This window comes from Quercus suber, unplaced genomic scaffold (assembly GCF_002906115.3).
Source record: "Quercus suber isolate HL8 unplaced genomic scaffold, Cork oak 2.0 scaffold_441, whole genome shotgun sequence".
Lineage (NCBI taxonomy): Eukaryota > Viridiplantae > Streptophyta > Magnoliopsida > Fagales > Fagaceae > Quercus > Quercus suber.
The window spans coordinates 240,541-255,621 of NW_027069892.1; the positions used below are offsets into that span (position 1 = coordinate 240,541).

At 36.8% G+C, this 15,081-nt stretch overlaps 2 protein-coding genes across 5 annotated transcripts in view; one reads left to right on the forward strand and one right to left on the reverse strand.

Annotated features, from left to right (window-relative positions):
* Positions 1 to 15,081, forward strand: part of LOC111996254 (ATPase family AAA domain-containing protein At1g05910) — a 16,352-nt gene continuing 1,271 nt past the window's right edge. The window contains exons 1-11 of one of the 4 annotated variants that reach the window (XM_024028203.2): positions 1 to 252; positions 484 to 830; positions 2,438 to 2,539; positions 2,685 to 4,508; positions 4,594 to 4,782; positions 4,941 to 5,083; positions 5,465 to 5,710; positions 6,060 to 6,246; positions 8,902 to 8,967; positions 9,053 to 9,302; positions 10,349 to 10,700. In XM_024028203.2, the coding sequence (XP_023883971.2) occupies positions 582 to 830; positions 2,438 to 2,539; positions 2,685 to 4,508; positions 4,594 to 4,782; positions 4,941 to 5,083; positions 5,465 to 5,710; positions 6,060 to 6,246; positions 8,902 to 8,967; positions 9,053 to 9,302; positions 10,349 to 10,700 (3,608 nt within the window). In that variant the 5' untranslated portion in view covers positions 1 to 252; positions 484 to 581. Of the gene's footprint in view, positions 253 to 483; positions 831 to 2,437; positions 2,540 to 2,684; positions 4,509 to 4,593; positions 4,783 to 4,940; positions 5,084 to 5,464; positions 5,711 to 6,059; positions 6,247 to 8,901; positions 8,968 to 9,052; positions 9,303 to 10,348; positions 10,858 to 10,983; positions 11,024 to 15,081 lie in introns of those variants that run through there. The other 3 variants (XM_024028204.2, XM_065762077.1, XM_065762076.1) reach the window with 3 other exon arrangements.
* LOC111996255 (uncharacterized) overlaps positions 11,810 to 15,081 on the reverse strand; it is a 19,788-nt gene continuing 16,516 nt past the window's right edge. Inside the window, exons 8-10 of the mRNA XM_065762078.1 lie at positions 14,490 to 14,668; positions 13,013 to 13,079; positions 11,810 to 12,300 (exon numbers count right to left, since the gene is read on the reverse strand). Coding sequence (XP_065618150.1) covers positions 12,152 to 12,300; positions 13,013 to 13,079; positions 14,490 to 14,668 — 395 coding nt within the window. The 3' untranslated portion in view covers positions 11,810 to 12,151. The remainder of the gene's footprint in view (positions 12,301 to 13,012; positions 13,080 to 14,489; positions 14,669 to 15,081) is intronic.

A 15,081-nucleotide genomic window follows, 5' to 3' on the forward strand; every position in this document is an offset into this window, starting at 1 on the left:
CCTGCCTGGGTCCCATTTTTCCTTAGCCTCGAACTTCGAACTCGGAACTCGTGACTCACCCCCGAGTCAGAACTGAGTCACCCAACCCAAACCCAATCGCCCAAACCCAAACCTTCGACTTTCTCTCTCTCTCTCTCTCTTTAGGTTTTTTATATACCTCCACCCCTCTCCCTCACTCCCAAAGGGTTTTAGCTCTCTCTTTCTCTCTCTGCAAATTTCAACCGTTAGATCTCTCTCCGTGTCTCTGATCAGGTAAATCTCCACCCTCCATCTCCTTCCTCTCACGATCATCAAATTTTTTTCTGCAGATGATTTTTCAAACACAAAAAAAAAAATTCATCAACTCAGCTAGCTTAAAATTCGTTCGCGTTTTCACAGAAATAAAAAACTCACATTTCCATTTATACCCTTCCCCCTTCACGAGTTTTACACTGCATGCACTTTTTTCCTGTTGATTTCTGCAATTGACCGTTAATTTTACAGTTATATACAGGTGCAGAGTGGAGCTAGAATTTTTGTGGTTTTTTTTTTTTTTTTCGTGTTTGTTTTTTGGGTTTGGGGGTTGGAAAATTGGAATTGGTATGCACTCGAAGAAATCAGGAGGAGGAGGAGGAGGAGGAGGAAGGGATGGAGAGGGTGGCGGTGCGGCGGGGGAGGGGATGGCGATGCCGGTGCGAACGAGCGATAGGCTGCGGCGGAGGCCGAAGATGTACGGCAGAGCGTATTTGTACTATACAGGGAACATCAGGAAGCAAAAGACCAAGAGCAAGACCAGGACTGCCGCTTCTCAGATTGCCAAAATGCTCTGTGTTCGCACTCCCAGTAAAGATGTCAGTGCTTCCTTCCTTTCTATTTGTTGATTGTTGATTATCGATTTTTTCGAAGCCTTTGTATTTGTTTGTTTTTAATTAAGTGTGTATTGAAGAGAATTGGCACCACTCCTAGTGTTACCAACAAAAGACGTCTAAAGAGTTCAAATTTCAAACTCCCCATGACCCAACTATAGAATTGTTTAAAATGCATGCACATAATGAGTCTTGAAGTTGAAGCCCTTTGTCTTGTTGTTTCGACATTAGTGTCTCATTTTCCCATGTTTGGTAGCAGGCTTAAAAATTAGTTGGAAAACTAACTTTTGACTTCCCTTATTTAGGTTGGGGTGAGATAAAGTTGTTTTCCAGATATAAGGGAAGTCAAGAAATAGTTTTTCTTTGACCCTTATTTTTTTTTTTTTTTTTTTTCTGATACCACAAAACACATGAAAACGTAGAAAAGTATCTTCACATAAGGTTTTGCATCAAAACAAACGGAGTGTTACAGCTTGAGTTCATTGGCGAAATGCTAGTGTGTCTTGAACTCATGGCGACATTCTCCATTCTGTTATTGTGGAAGGAGGAAGTTGGTTAGAGCATTTTGGTAAAATATTGGAATTATTGTGTACAAAGTATATTGTGAAGCTTTTTTTTTTTTAGGGTACGTATGGTCCATGAAGTTGGGGTAAAAATTCAACTTTGTTCACTGAAATTTCAAAAGGGCAACAATTTTGTCCCTCTATGGGGTTGGTTTGATTTTGGTACCTTATTACGTCCTAAAAAATAGAGTGCCTTAGCAGCCTGTTAATCACGTAAACCAAAAAAATAGATGGAGGGACAAAATCCTAACTTTTTAGGTACCAAATCCTAACTTTTTAAATTTGAGGGACTAAAAACACCAATTTTCGGAGATGAAAAGTATAATTTATCTTCTTCTTCTTCTTCTTTAGTGTTCTTTAGTTTTTGGTTATGCATCACTCGTTTTTAAGGGACAACTTGATGAATTGCAATGTGATAGTCTTAGCCAGTAGTGTCATTAGAAACTGTTAATATCTTAATAATGAAAATAAAATAAATAAAAGAAAATAAAAAGAAAAAGAAGAAGAAGAAGAAGAGAAAACTGCATTGGAAATTTCTGTGAATTCTTGTGTGGTGTAAGTTTTTGCGATTTTTTGTGTTGGAGTTTCATGTTCGTACTTTCAAATTATGTGCTGTCATTCCTGTTGATAACACATGAAGTTGGAAAACACAGGCATTGTTAATGCACCAAAAGTCAAAAGTTATATTATTAACTTTCTTGCTTCTATTATAACTAAAATCCTTTCATGGAGGTTCAACACAATGATAGCATGAGTTTATGTAATATTCAGAATTTTCCTCGTATGGTAGTGAAGATATAATTGCTTTTGCTTATATAACTATTTTATAGCAGATTGTAATTTGTAGTTAGAGAGACATAAATTTAATTGTTAGCAGTCATTGGTTTTGTGATGTATCATCTTTTACGCTTTTGCCAGAAATAAGTCCTCTTTTGTTAAAGCAAATTAGATCAAAACAGTGGTCCCTTTCCATAGATTTTTCAAGCATTTTCATATTCTCATATATGTTTTTGGTGCTCATATTTGCAGTCAGTTGCAACCAACCTTAGGCGTTCCACAAGAAAGAGAAGGGTTTCTGTAAATCTCGAGGATTACACAGATAGTTCTGGAACAGAGGATGAAGACTTAATGGTGAGATCTATTACTCTACCAACATGCAATTTTTTTGTGGAAGTTAGTTATTAGCTTGGCTATGCTAGGGTTTTTATCTTCAACAATATAACGGTACCATACAAAATTTTCTTTTTGGGACTAACGTTGCACTGTTTTGTTTCAGAGACCCACATTTCGACGTTTGAGGAACCGGGTTGACAATAGTATGAGTCATGATGACTTATCATCTCCCAAGCGTAGGAAGATTGTGGATACTAAACCAGCACCTAGGCGTGAAGGACTGCGCCCTCGTCGTTCTAAATCAATGGCAAGAGAACGGTTGGAGTTAGAGTCTGATGATGAGCAAGGTACTTCATTAGAGAAGGCAGGTCAAGATGACATGGAAAATGGGAATGATGTTGACGATAATGACGCAGATGATGGTCAAAATGAAGGTGAGGGTGAAGATGAGGATGATGGTGAAGATGAAGGAGATGATGATGGTGACGATGAAGAGGGTGAAGAAGAACAAGAGGGAAGGAGGAGATACGATCTCCGAAATCGTGCAGAAGTACGACGGCTGTCTATGTCTATGGAAGAAGGTAAGCCAAGACCTAGATCTCCTCGAAGAGTATTACACCAAGGAATGGGGACTAAGGTTGGTAGGGATGTAAGGAAGGGTGGATCAAGAGTTCATAAGCGTCATCGTATGACGAGAGCAGAAGATTCTGATGATTCTCTTCTTGTGGATGAGCTGGACCAAGGCCCTGCAATTCCCTGGGGGAGAGGTGGGAGTAGATCTGGGCCTCCTTGGCTTCTTGGGGGACTAGAGATGCATGGGACAACAGCATGGGGGTTGAATATTGCTGCATCAGGTTGGGGTCATCAGGGTGATGCTTTTACTACGTTGACTTCTGGGATTCAAACGGCTGGGCCGAGCTCAAAGGGAGGGGCAGACATTCAACCTTTACAGGTTGATGAGAGTGTTAGTTTTAATGATATTGGTGGGCTTTCTGAATATATTGATGCTTTGAAGGAAATGGTTTTCTTTCCATTATTATATCCAGATTTCTTTGCAAGTTATCACATCACCCCACCAAGAGGAGTATTGTTATGTGGTCCTCCTGGCACTGGGAAAACGTTAATTGCCAGAGCATTAGCCTGTGCTGCGTCAAAGGCTGGCCAGAAAGTGAGTTTTTACATGCGTAAGGGAGCTGATGTTCTAAGCAAATGGGTTGGTGAGGCTGAAAGACAATTGAAACTACTTTTTGAGGAAGCACAAAGGAATCAGCCTTCCATCATCTTTTTTGATGAAATAGATGGACTCGCTCCTGTGAGATCTAGCAAACAAGAGCAAATTCATAATTCTATTGTATCTACATTGCTTGCTTTAATGGATGGTCTTGATTCTCGTGGACAAGTTGTTTTAATCGGAGCAACCAACAGGATTGATGCCATTGATGGAGCCTTGCGACGCCCTGGTCGATTTGATCGTGAATTTAATTTTCCTTTGCCTGGATGTGAGGCACGTGCTGAAATTTTGGACATTCACACTCGCAAATGGAAACATCCTCCTTCAAAGGAGCTAAAATTGGAACTTGCAGCTAGTTGTGTAGGCTACTGTGGTGCTGATTTAAAAGCTCTGTGCACTGAAGCTGCCATTCGTGCTTTTCGTGAAAAATATCCTCAGGTTTACACTAGTGATGACAAATTTGTGATTGATGTTGATTCAGTAAAGGTTGAGAAGTATCATTTTGTTGAAGCCATGTCAACAATTACCCCAGCTGCTCACCGAGGAGCTGTTGTGCACTCTAGGCCGCTGTCTTCAGTAGTTGCACCATGTCTACAAAGACATCTTCAGAAAGCCATGAATACTATATCAGATATATTCCCTCCAATTGCAGTGTCATCAGAGTTGACCAAGCTTTCTATGCTCTCCTATGGTTCTGCTATTCCTCTTGTCTACAGGCCTCGACTTCTAGTTTATGGTGGTGAAGGTACTGGGCTGGTAAATATCATGGAACTTATTGAATATGATAAATTGCCACTATGCGAACTGCAAACTAAATATACTTACTGCTTTAGTTTAACAGGATCATATTGGGCCAGCAATTTTACATGAAATGGAGAAATTTCCTGTTCATTCTCTAGGACTTCCATCTCTTCTTTCAGATCCTAGTGCAAAGACCCCAGAGGAGGCACTGGTACATATATTCGGTGAAGCAAGGAGAACAACACCATCAATACTCTATTTACCTCAGTTCAACCTTTGGTGGGAGAATGTGAGTGATTTTTTTGCACATCTGATGTGAATTATGTGCTAAATAAGCAATTTTGCATGCTCAAAATTCATTTTTATTCTTATAATGTGCTTCAAAAATCCTTGATATACTCTGTGTTGCTCTTCTGCTGTCTAATTTTAATAGACTTGATATTGCAGGCACATGAGCAGCTCAGGGCTGTCCTGCAGACTTTGCTGGAAGAATTGCCTTCTGACTTACCTATATTATTACTTGGAACAGCCTCTGTTCCACTTGCTGAAATTGAAGATGTGCCTTCTTCAATATTTTCTCTCCGTTATGTGTATGCATTCCTTTGTTTTTTGAAAGCTCTTTGCAAATACTGATATTCGTAACTCTTCTGGTACTTATTTTAAATGTTGGTGATTGTCACGGTAAAAAATCATGGATTTCAATTCTTTTAATAGTCCTTTTATATTGCAGATTCCAACTCTGTCATTTCTAATTCTTTTGATGCATATTTTTCAAATGCTTACTAGACGGGCACTACGGTTTTTACTCAATTTAGTGTTTTTGGCCAATGTTAATATTTTCTAAATCTGATGCATTGAACTTAAAAATTGTGAAGTCAATTTTATCATATCCGAAGTGCTTTTCATGCCTTAAGTTAATTTTATACTCTTATGTTTATTACTATTATTATTATTTTTTTTTTGGCGGCCAGCTACCAAGTCAGCGAACCATCTGCTGAAGACAGATCTTTGTTCTTTGACCGCTTAATTGAAGCTGCTCTGTCAGTCTTGTCAGAGGGCACAGCAAAAAAATCGCCCAAGTCGGCCTCCCTCACTGAACTTCCTAAGGCACCAAAAGTGGCAAGTGGTCCAAAGGTCTCTGAGTTAAAAGCCAAGGTAGAAGCTGAGCAGCATGCCCTTCGCCGATTGCGAATGTGCCTAAGAGATGTTTGCAACCGGTAAGACAGTCCTTTCTACCCCTAGTCCACTCCATAAGGATTAGTATATTTCTTTAATTGATATCACTGCATTTCTTGGTTTTGTCATTAGTTGCATTTTGTGTCAGATTATGAGGCAAGACGTTTGTTTTAACACTGTGTCCTTATCCAATAAATATAATGATGAACAGTGCACAATTATGTTGGTTTTTAACTTTGTGTTCTTATCCAATTAATAGTTTGGGATATTTCAACCCACTTCAACACATATGAGCTCCTAACCTATTTAAATTTGTCATACTATTTTATCAGAAATCTTCTATATAATCTTTCCCTCTCTCTTATATATTTTTTGTTCACGTGTCTGCAGGGTTTTGTATGATAAACGGTTTAGCGCCTTCCATTTTCCAGTCTTGGATGAGGATGCTCCAAACTACCGTTCAGTTATCCAGAACCCTCTGGACATGTCTACTCTGCTTCAACGTGTTGATTCAGGGCAGTATATTACATGTTCAACATTCGCGCAAGAAGTAGATCTCATTGTTTCCAATGCAAAGGTGCGTGTTCTTTGCTATGGTTTTTGCATGTAACTAAATATTTGTTGAAATTTCTCATTGTGACCAGGACAATGTTTGGATGTTTAGATGCTGTATATTGTTGTAATAGGAAATTGTACAGGCCAGTTGAAGCACCAAAATATTTTAGCACTAGCTTACAGCCTGCACATATATGATATTAGGATTCGCAGTAACATTGCTCCATATAGGAGTGTATAAGTAATTGTCATTTATGTTCCAAAAGTTACCATTTTATTTCTTTTATCCCTGTCATAACTCATACGCTACCTTGATTGAGTTATAACCTAACACAGGGAAGTTCTTATGTTAGACCTCAAAACACCTTTGTGTATATTCATATTATCATATATGGCTAAATTAAAAACAAAAATTGAAAATATATATATTGCTGAGTTACACAAGCACTGATCTCAAATGACAGATTCTCTTCATAAAAATACCTACCAAAAGAATATTGATTTAGAAAGCCTAAATACATCATTAATTAAGGGATATTTTAAAAAATATTATTACAAGCAATTGTACCAAACAATGTTATAAAAACCAAACCATTTAAAGAACCAAGAAAGGGGAGGTTTAAAGGTTGATTTGGGGTTCAACTGGAACTTGAAATGTGATGACGTCATAATTAATTGTAATACAAATAAATGGATTCGATTTGAAAAACAAAAATAAAAAAGCAAAATTGACTGAAAATAATATATAAAGAAATTTAAATAATTTTCAAATGATTTTCAAAAATTTTGTAAGACAAATAAAAAATAATAAAGCATAAACTAGCATAAATAAATAATGGATTTATTAATCCTTCAAGCACCAAGCAGCTTAATCTAAAACTATCATTTTCAAAATAAATATATTAGTTGTTCATTAATTAACTAATATATTTGTTGTCATTGGGATGGTCAAGTGTGTTAGGATAAAAAAGAATAGGGGCAATGGTGTGGCACTCATTTAGCAAGGTCTAAGAAAGGTGTTGAATTGAAATAAAATTATAATTATTGTATGTGTTCAGCTAGGATGCATGGTTACAGGTGTACAATACAGCGACACAAGCAATTTTTGAAAAATTATTACACGATATGGCAGATAGGACATTGTTACAGCATGGATACAACACCCCAAATGAAGTGGCCGTGCATCCTAGGTGTTCATTAATTTGGTTGTATAGCCTGATGTTTAGCGTGTAGTATCCTTAAAGAACAAGTCACAGATTCGAAACCCCATCCTGCCATTGCAATTTTTCTAACATTTAAGACCTAGCCAAAGTGTCTGACCGTGAATGGTTTATCAGTTTGCCAGTCAGACTGGCAGCTTGGACAGTTCACTAGCATAAAGTGAATGATCCCATTTTCAAAGCTAAAGAACTGGCTTCATTGCCGATTTGCAGTTAACCTGGTCAGACCGTCCAGTCCGGTCTAGGTTTAAAAACCCTGGTACAAGTTAATTCTAAAAAATTAGATATTACTTTAAGAGATTTTTGCTAAAGTAATGTCTTTTTTGTTATTGACATTATTGTTAATGTTGGTAATAATTTGTACTAAAATATGTATGTTCTCTTCTACCACACAAACAGTGCAAAGTAAGATATTGATTTTTGGAACTTTTTTTTTTTGCATGTGATTGACTGAACTATCATGCTGTTTGTTGCTTTAAAAGAAAAACATTTATTTCTATGAATTTTTTTTTGTATTTCCAAATAACCAAATTCAGTAATAATTGTTCTCTTAATGGCTTCTTAAAATAAATATTTTGTAGGATGCCAATAAGTGATAATGTTCTGTTTCAATTAATCCTGCTTATAAACTGATTGTGCTGACATCCCTATTACGTCACCAAGTTGTCTGTGTATTGCATGCAATGTAGAAAGTCAAACCCATATAATATTCAATAGGCTAGCTATGTTGTGAATTTATCTGTAAGAACAAAACCATTAACAGAAACCTGGTTATAACCAGTCAGGGTCTCTGCTCTTTTAAGTGGTGAGTTCAGAGAGTTTGACGAAGCTTCTGGCCCGCAGTTGGTTAAAAAAATAATAATAACAACCAGAAGTTAGGCTAAAGTGAAGTAACAACTTATGCTGATGCATGTAATTTATCAATAATATTAATTTATAATAAGTGTTACTTCACGCACCGACCTTCACTTTTATAAGGGTGGAGTGTGAGATTTTTTGAGGAGATTGTGAAAGCATTTGCTGATCAACTCCCACTCATTACCCAGTGACCTGGCAGGACCCAGGAATTTAGCTTCACTGTTTGTTTGGGATGCTGGTTCTTTCATGAAGTAGGGTGTTCTATGGTGTTGCTTTTGCATTGAATCTCACTGTTGTTTCTGTTGCCAAAAATTTTGCATTAAGCTTACTTGAGAATTGTTTTTTTTTTTTTTTTTTAACAAATGAGTTCATGTTTAGTCATTACATGTAACTGCCTTGAATATCTGAAGTTCAACCAAATAAACAGGGTGCTATAAACTGTATTTTGTGGCTTGATTACTGCATTTTTGTACTTCTGAGTTCGTTAAGAACATGTTGCACATAGATCAACTCAAACAGTTATTGTAATTACATTTTGATGTTTGTCTTACAATTTTTATCATATGGCAATTTGATGTATTCTGCTGTCTCTGGTTCAGGCTTACAACGGAGATGATTATAACGGTGCTAGGATTGTTAGTAGAGCTTATGAACTTCGAGATGCAGTAAGTTTATTTGTTCATTGCTTTTGAGTTGTAGGTGCTCAGTCACATGTCATAAAGTTGCTCCTTTGTTTTGTTTCCCCCTCAGGTGCACGGAATGCTATCACAAATGGACCCTGCATTGGTTGCATACTGTGACAAGATTGCTGCCCAAGGTGGTCCTATGCATTTGCCAGATGATATGGCAGGTTCTACTTTCCCATCTAACCCTGTTGTGCAGCTGGGAACTGTTACCAGAGTGAGTGCACGACTTCGTAATGTCCAACCAGAGGTTAATCTAGATCAAAGTTATGAGGCACTGAAACGGCCAAAGAAGAATGCTGATGCTGCCCATGCAGGTATTAAAACCTTTGTAGTAGTTATGCTTTTAGTACCATGCCTCAATGAAATCACTGCTAAAACAGCAGATACCTTGCCTGGTTGTAACATGGACCAAAGTTTCTGTTAATGGTTCTAACTTATCTGTAAGAACAAAAAACCATTAACGCAATATCTTCCTTTACTAGGTACCATTTTGTACTGTCTTCTAAAAAGGCTCATATATATGTACTGGGGAATATGCAATAGAAGAAATTGGGCAGTTTAAAATTTTCAAAAATCATACACAACTGGAACACACTTTCAAATAAAATGGGCAGTGAGCAATAAGTCCCTTGTAAAAACTCGTATAAATCTTTGACCTAGATTTTGAATTAGTTTTGATTTTCAAGTAACAGAACTTTCAACTAAAACTGCATGTGACCTGATCGAGATTTTTCTTCTTATTACCGGTAAGTTTATACATGTATTTGGTGGATTTTCAACCTATGACCTTACTTTCCACCCTTGTTTATAAGGGGAGGAGGTACCACTTGGCTAGAGTTCATTGGTCCATTAGAGATTGTATATTTATTAAGTTGTGATTATCATTTCATATTTCTTTTTTATACATTGGTACATTAGAGATTATTATATTTATTAGCATCACTTTTTAACATCAATTTTGTTAGTATCATGAAAGAGATGCATAGATGGAACAAGTCTAAATTGTATTTAATTCCTACAACCTCATCGAATTTCCCTGGAGTTAGCACAGATGCATATGGATTTCAACTCCCTCTAAATTGTTTTTGTGTTATAAAATCCATCTTAGGGATCAATCTCTGGTACATCACTGACCTGAGAGGGGATGCATAAAAAATTAAAGGCCTACTGTAGTACTTACCATCACAGCATCACTGTAGTTTCTTTTTTTCTGTCACACACCCACCGCACACAACATGCCCATTGCCAGAGTGATCTTTTTCTGGTTTCTTTTCTGAACGTCTGAATTTCTCATGTTTAAATTTCTATTAGAATCAGATAGAAAACTTAATATCTTGATATTGTACTTGGTGACAATCAGCTTCAACAGTAGAAGATAAGTCACGGCAGCAAGATTCACAACTGCCAAAGTCATCCCAGGAACCTGAGACAAATGATGAAAATCCTGAAAGACCAGAAACCTCATCTGCTGATGGTAATCAGCATGAAACTTCTGGAGAAGCTTCTGGTCATGCGGATGGGAGCGGATCTGAAGATGTCGTAGTGTCTGATGGTGATATTTCAAACCAAGTGGAGTCTGTCAAGCTGCTTCTCGTGAAGCATACCGCTAGCTACAGCATTCCACAGCTTGAAAGGCTTTACACACGAATAATGAAGGGTGTTTTTGAAACCAAAGCTGAAGTAAAAGATGATCTTAAGCCTTCAATTTTGAGGTATTTATTGAAATTTGCTGAGGATGAGGCAAATTTCTAATGCGTTTACATTTTTTTATAACTTTAAACCAAAAAAAAAAAAAAATCCAAAAAACCAAAAGATACCAGCAATGTAAAGTCGGGATTTTCTTTTCAATGCAAAAATCATTGAGTGAAATCAATCTCTCTCCCTCTCTTTCAATTATTTCAACGTGGGAAATGTTTCCCCACCAATCAGTTTTGTAGCAAATGGATCTGCATAGTGTTTTAGATCATTTCTTTAAGGGATTTATGTCACAATTAGGGCTGCTGTTCGGAAAGGTTTTTAAGAAATTGGCGTTGTGAATGCCCTGAGATTCCTCGAAGGTATGGGAATTCTCTTTGCTTTAATTGTATCCATGCATGGGAAGCCGTGAAAACTATCATTGTGAATGCATTCATTCCTCAAAGACGTAGCTATCTTCTGTGCTTTTATTGTATCCAAGCACGAGAAGCCATTAAATAAGACCCCAGATCATCAAAAGAATGGTATACTGTCAGCCCAAGCGTGTATCCTTTAGTGCATTAAAATAAATATACAATTCATGTATGCCAAGTTTATGGGCCACTTGGCGCATTGACCTAGTACATAGTGTATTACACCAGAGGCATGAATGGAATAAAAGGTAGAAGCAATCAATTGCCAGAGCCATGAGTTGATCGTTGTCATAGGCATGTGTACAAACGCCCAAACAGAGGCGCAATACTCAAATAATAAAAATTGGGGGCACACGTGCATAATTGCACAAGCACGCAATACGCTACTGAGAGACGGAGGCAGAAATTTCTTTTGCAGTCAATTGATCTGAGGTGGACTTCCATCTCATCCAAATCTTCCATGGCATCTATATTCACACTACAAAGATTTCCTACATATGGAACAGTTGGTATGAAGAACCACAGAGGACCCAACATAGATGTAAGGTCCACATTACCTTCAACAATAATAATATGAAGCTCAAATGAATTATTGGCCCCTCTTAACCAGTTAAATTGATAGACTACTGTAGCTCGACACAAGTTATAGACTGGGATGAAAAATTATGAACCCATCTACCTTCCATAGTTAAGTAACCAATCCAGGACGTATATATCCGAACAAAACCCAAAATGCTGACTTGTGTTCAATTATATTCCTTTGGACTGAATACACAGATTTAAGGCCACTTTCTCAGAAATTTTGTGTACCACATCTTACAAGGACCGATCAGTGAAATCAACCTATTGGTATTATATATGTAGTTAATATCTTTAAGTATCTTGTTTGCCCAGACATCAAAGATTTGAGCTTTTGACGTCTATAACATGGTAACATAAGAACCCTGTGCATACGTTTTCTTTCCCCATCCTAGTGCTCAAAACGAACCTTATATATGGTATGAATTTCAAGCTAACATGCCTTCCTATTCCTTGTAATTGAAAAGACCTAAAAGCTATGGGGTTGAACTTGCCATTGCTCGTAACTTGGCCAGCATCTGTGCAGCAGCTGATTCTCTTGCTTCCCGAGGATTGGAACGCGTGTCGCCACCTGTTGTACATTCAAAATCGCCCCCATTTACAGTGACATTGGCTCTGAATCCACCTACAAACAGCAAACAGAGTAACAATAACTTTTTTAATGCATGATATGTATATGCATTATAAATTTTAAATGGCCATCTAGATTTAAGGTACATCACTGGATGCGTTTCTCAAAATGACAGCAAAAGTAGGAGTGAAGATACTGCCACAAGAAAAGCTTTCTATCAAGAATATATTTAAAGTTGACATCCATGGCCAATTTCACATTGATACAGAAACTATCAAGAATTTCAAATCATCTCTCAAGATTAGCCTCTTCCCTCTAGGATTATGGTATACAGCATAATGAGGCAGCAAATTTCAATGCATTAGGATTTTGCAAATACCATAATAAGGCGACATATTTTAGGTTTTATAGGAATTTTGAAAATAAATACAAGACATGAGAAATCCTTGTGAGGACCATTTTTGTAAACAGCTAATGGTATAATCTGATTGGTAAACATCCCTACATTTAGAATAGCCAGTTTTAAACTTGAAGAAAATTAACAAAAAGGAAAAGGTTGGAAACTTAGAAAAGTAATGAGGAACTTGATGGATGATCAGGGACCAATCCAATGCTCTAGTAACTGGAATATAAATTACACATTTTCAATCATCAGTTTCATATGAAATACATAAACAGCTACGCCAACAGTACTTCATTGACAGCATATCACAAGTATTTTAGGTCCCAGTTATTTAGAATATAAAATTAACTTAGATGATCTTACCATCTGATGTGAATACACAGTAAGTTGGCAACACCCAATTGCTCTCATTACACACCCTATCCAATTCCTGGCAAAGTAAACAAGTTGTTATAAGAGTATCTAATACAAAAAAAAGTAATAATAAAAATGATGCTTAGAATCTCCATCTTTATTCCAAAATTTGTATAGAAAATGAGTGATAGTTTCATAAATGAGTAATAATCATAACATAAGACCCTCTAGCACATAGTCCCAGGGCACAAATTAGTACATTGCATCAGTCACAACATTAAATTTATGTGATGACTAAACAAATATATATAGCATAACCACCTTCTTTAAATCCACATTTTCTCAATTCAGTACTGTTGGAAGTTGCAGCATGATATGACAATTTGTTAAGACTATATGTATGTATAATACTGGGGCATTTAACTATACAAGATATAAATGTTGTGTTTGGTATTGTTGCTCTTAGTATTTAACACACATTACTGGCCAACTTTTCTGAAACTTAAAGCTTTGGGATGATTGGCTTGAGACAAAGTAGCAACTTGTTTGTTGGGGTTTTTTTTGGGTTTAGGAGATATTATGTTTGAATCTTAGGTGCCCCAAAAGTTTTTGTTTTGGCTCTACCTTTATTATTATTTCCATTTCCATTTAGTGGTTCAGAGTCTCAGACCTACATGTGGAACGGGGTGGCTGGGAGGGTAGGGTGTTTTGTGTGTGGAACATTTTGCACATTTCCCAACAGCTTAAGCTTTTGGGACTGATGGGTTTCAACAGTTGCAACAAATTACATGTCCAGCATCTGGTAAGGTTTGCAATAGATTGCATCCTAACTGGCCAATAATGGCTTGATGTTGATGGAAGGCAAGTGGGACAACACAATCACAAACCATAAAATATTTTATAGCCAAATTTATTTATTAAATGAAACAATTGTGGCTAGTAACAAAGCATTTTCATCTTTCCGAGACAAATTAATTTGCAACCAAGAAAACATCTATATATCATTAAAGACAAACCTCCATCAAATTTGCTTGGGTTTTCTACAAATATCACCCATGGACTCTGATTTGGTCCTTGGACAAGAGGTCTGTGGGATATCAAACTTTCTGTTAATGTCTTCCATTAAAGCATAAAAGATTTATTGACATGATATGCACATGATTTCTACCACATTATCAATAATTTCAAAAATGTCATTATTACAATGTGCACATCGCATAACTAAATCTGTTAGGCTTTGATGGAAAATACTAACAAAAGATTTGATTTGTTACAAATCCAATGTCCAAATTAATTGTTCAAATCAAAAGTCCAAAGACCAAATTGACACTCATGTCAAAGTCCAAGAATGACATTCGTTTGCATGATAAAAAAGATAATTGACCCTTATAAGGTGTTACAACATATATACATCAGTGCTCAGTGATAAATTTAGAAGAACCCCCAAGAGTTTAAAGCTATATAAGAATTTAATGATAAAACTTGCCTGGCATGGATATTGCATACTGAGAACAGCCTCTGACAATCGTTTCCTCTTGAAGGTTTGAGGTGAAAGCTGGCCTTCGAGTTGCTGCTTAGTCCTTTCTTGGGTAATACTTCTTAGGCATACATCATTACAACCTTCTATGACGGATTCTATCTTCAAGGCCAAATCATCTTCACCGCCTATTATAATAAGAAACACGGTACATAAGAATAGGTTATGTTTCTCTATTGATTGCTACATTGGCCCAATCACTTCTAGATGTAAGGATAGGCTCTAGAAAATACAAGCACCAGCAATCCTAAGCTCGCAGGAGTGAAATCTTATTACAAGAATTTTCCTTCTCTTTTGATGTAAAATTCAATTGTTTTGAGATCTTAACTTCATACAAGTTTATCATATGAAGGCAAGATTAGTCATATTTTTTATGATTTGACTTTGGATGCCAAAGAGATGCTCCCAAACCTGGGGACCAATCAAAAAGGGTACGAGCAAACATTGTTTTCAATTGATCCAAGGAGCTCTCCATGTCTTCAAAACTGCGTTGATTCTGCTCATTCCATACCAGCGGCCAGCCACATCAAACAAGCTTGCA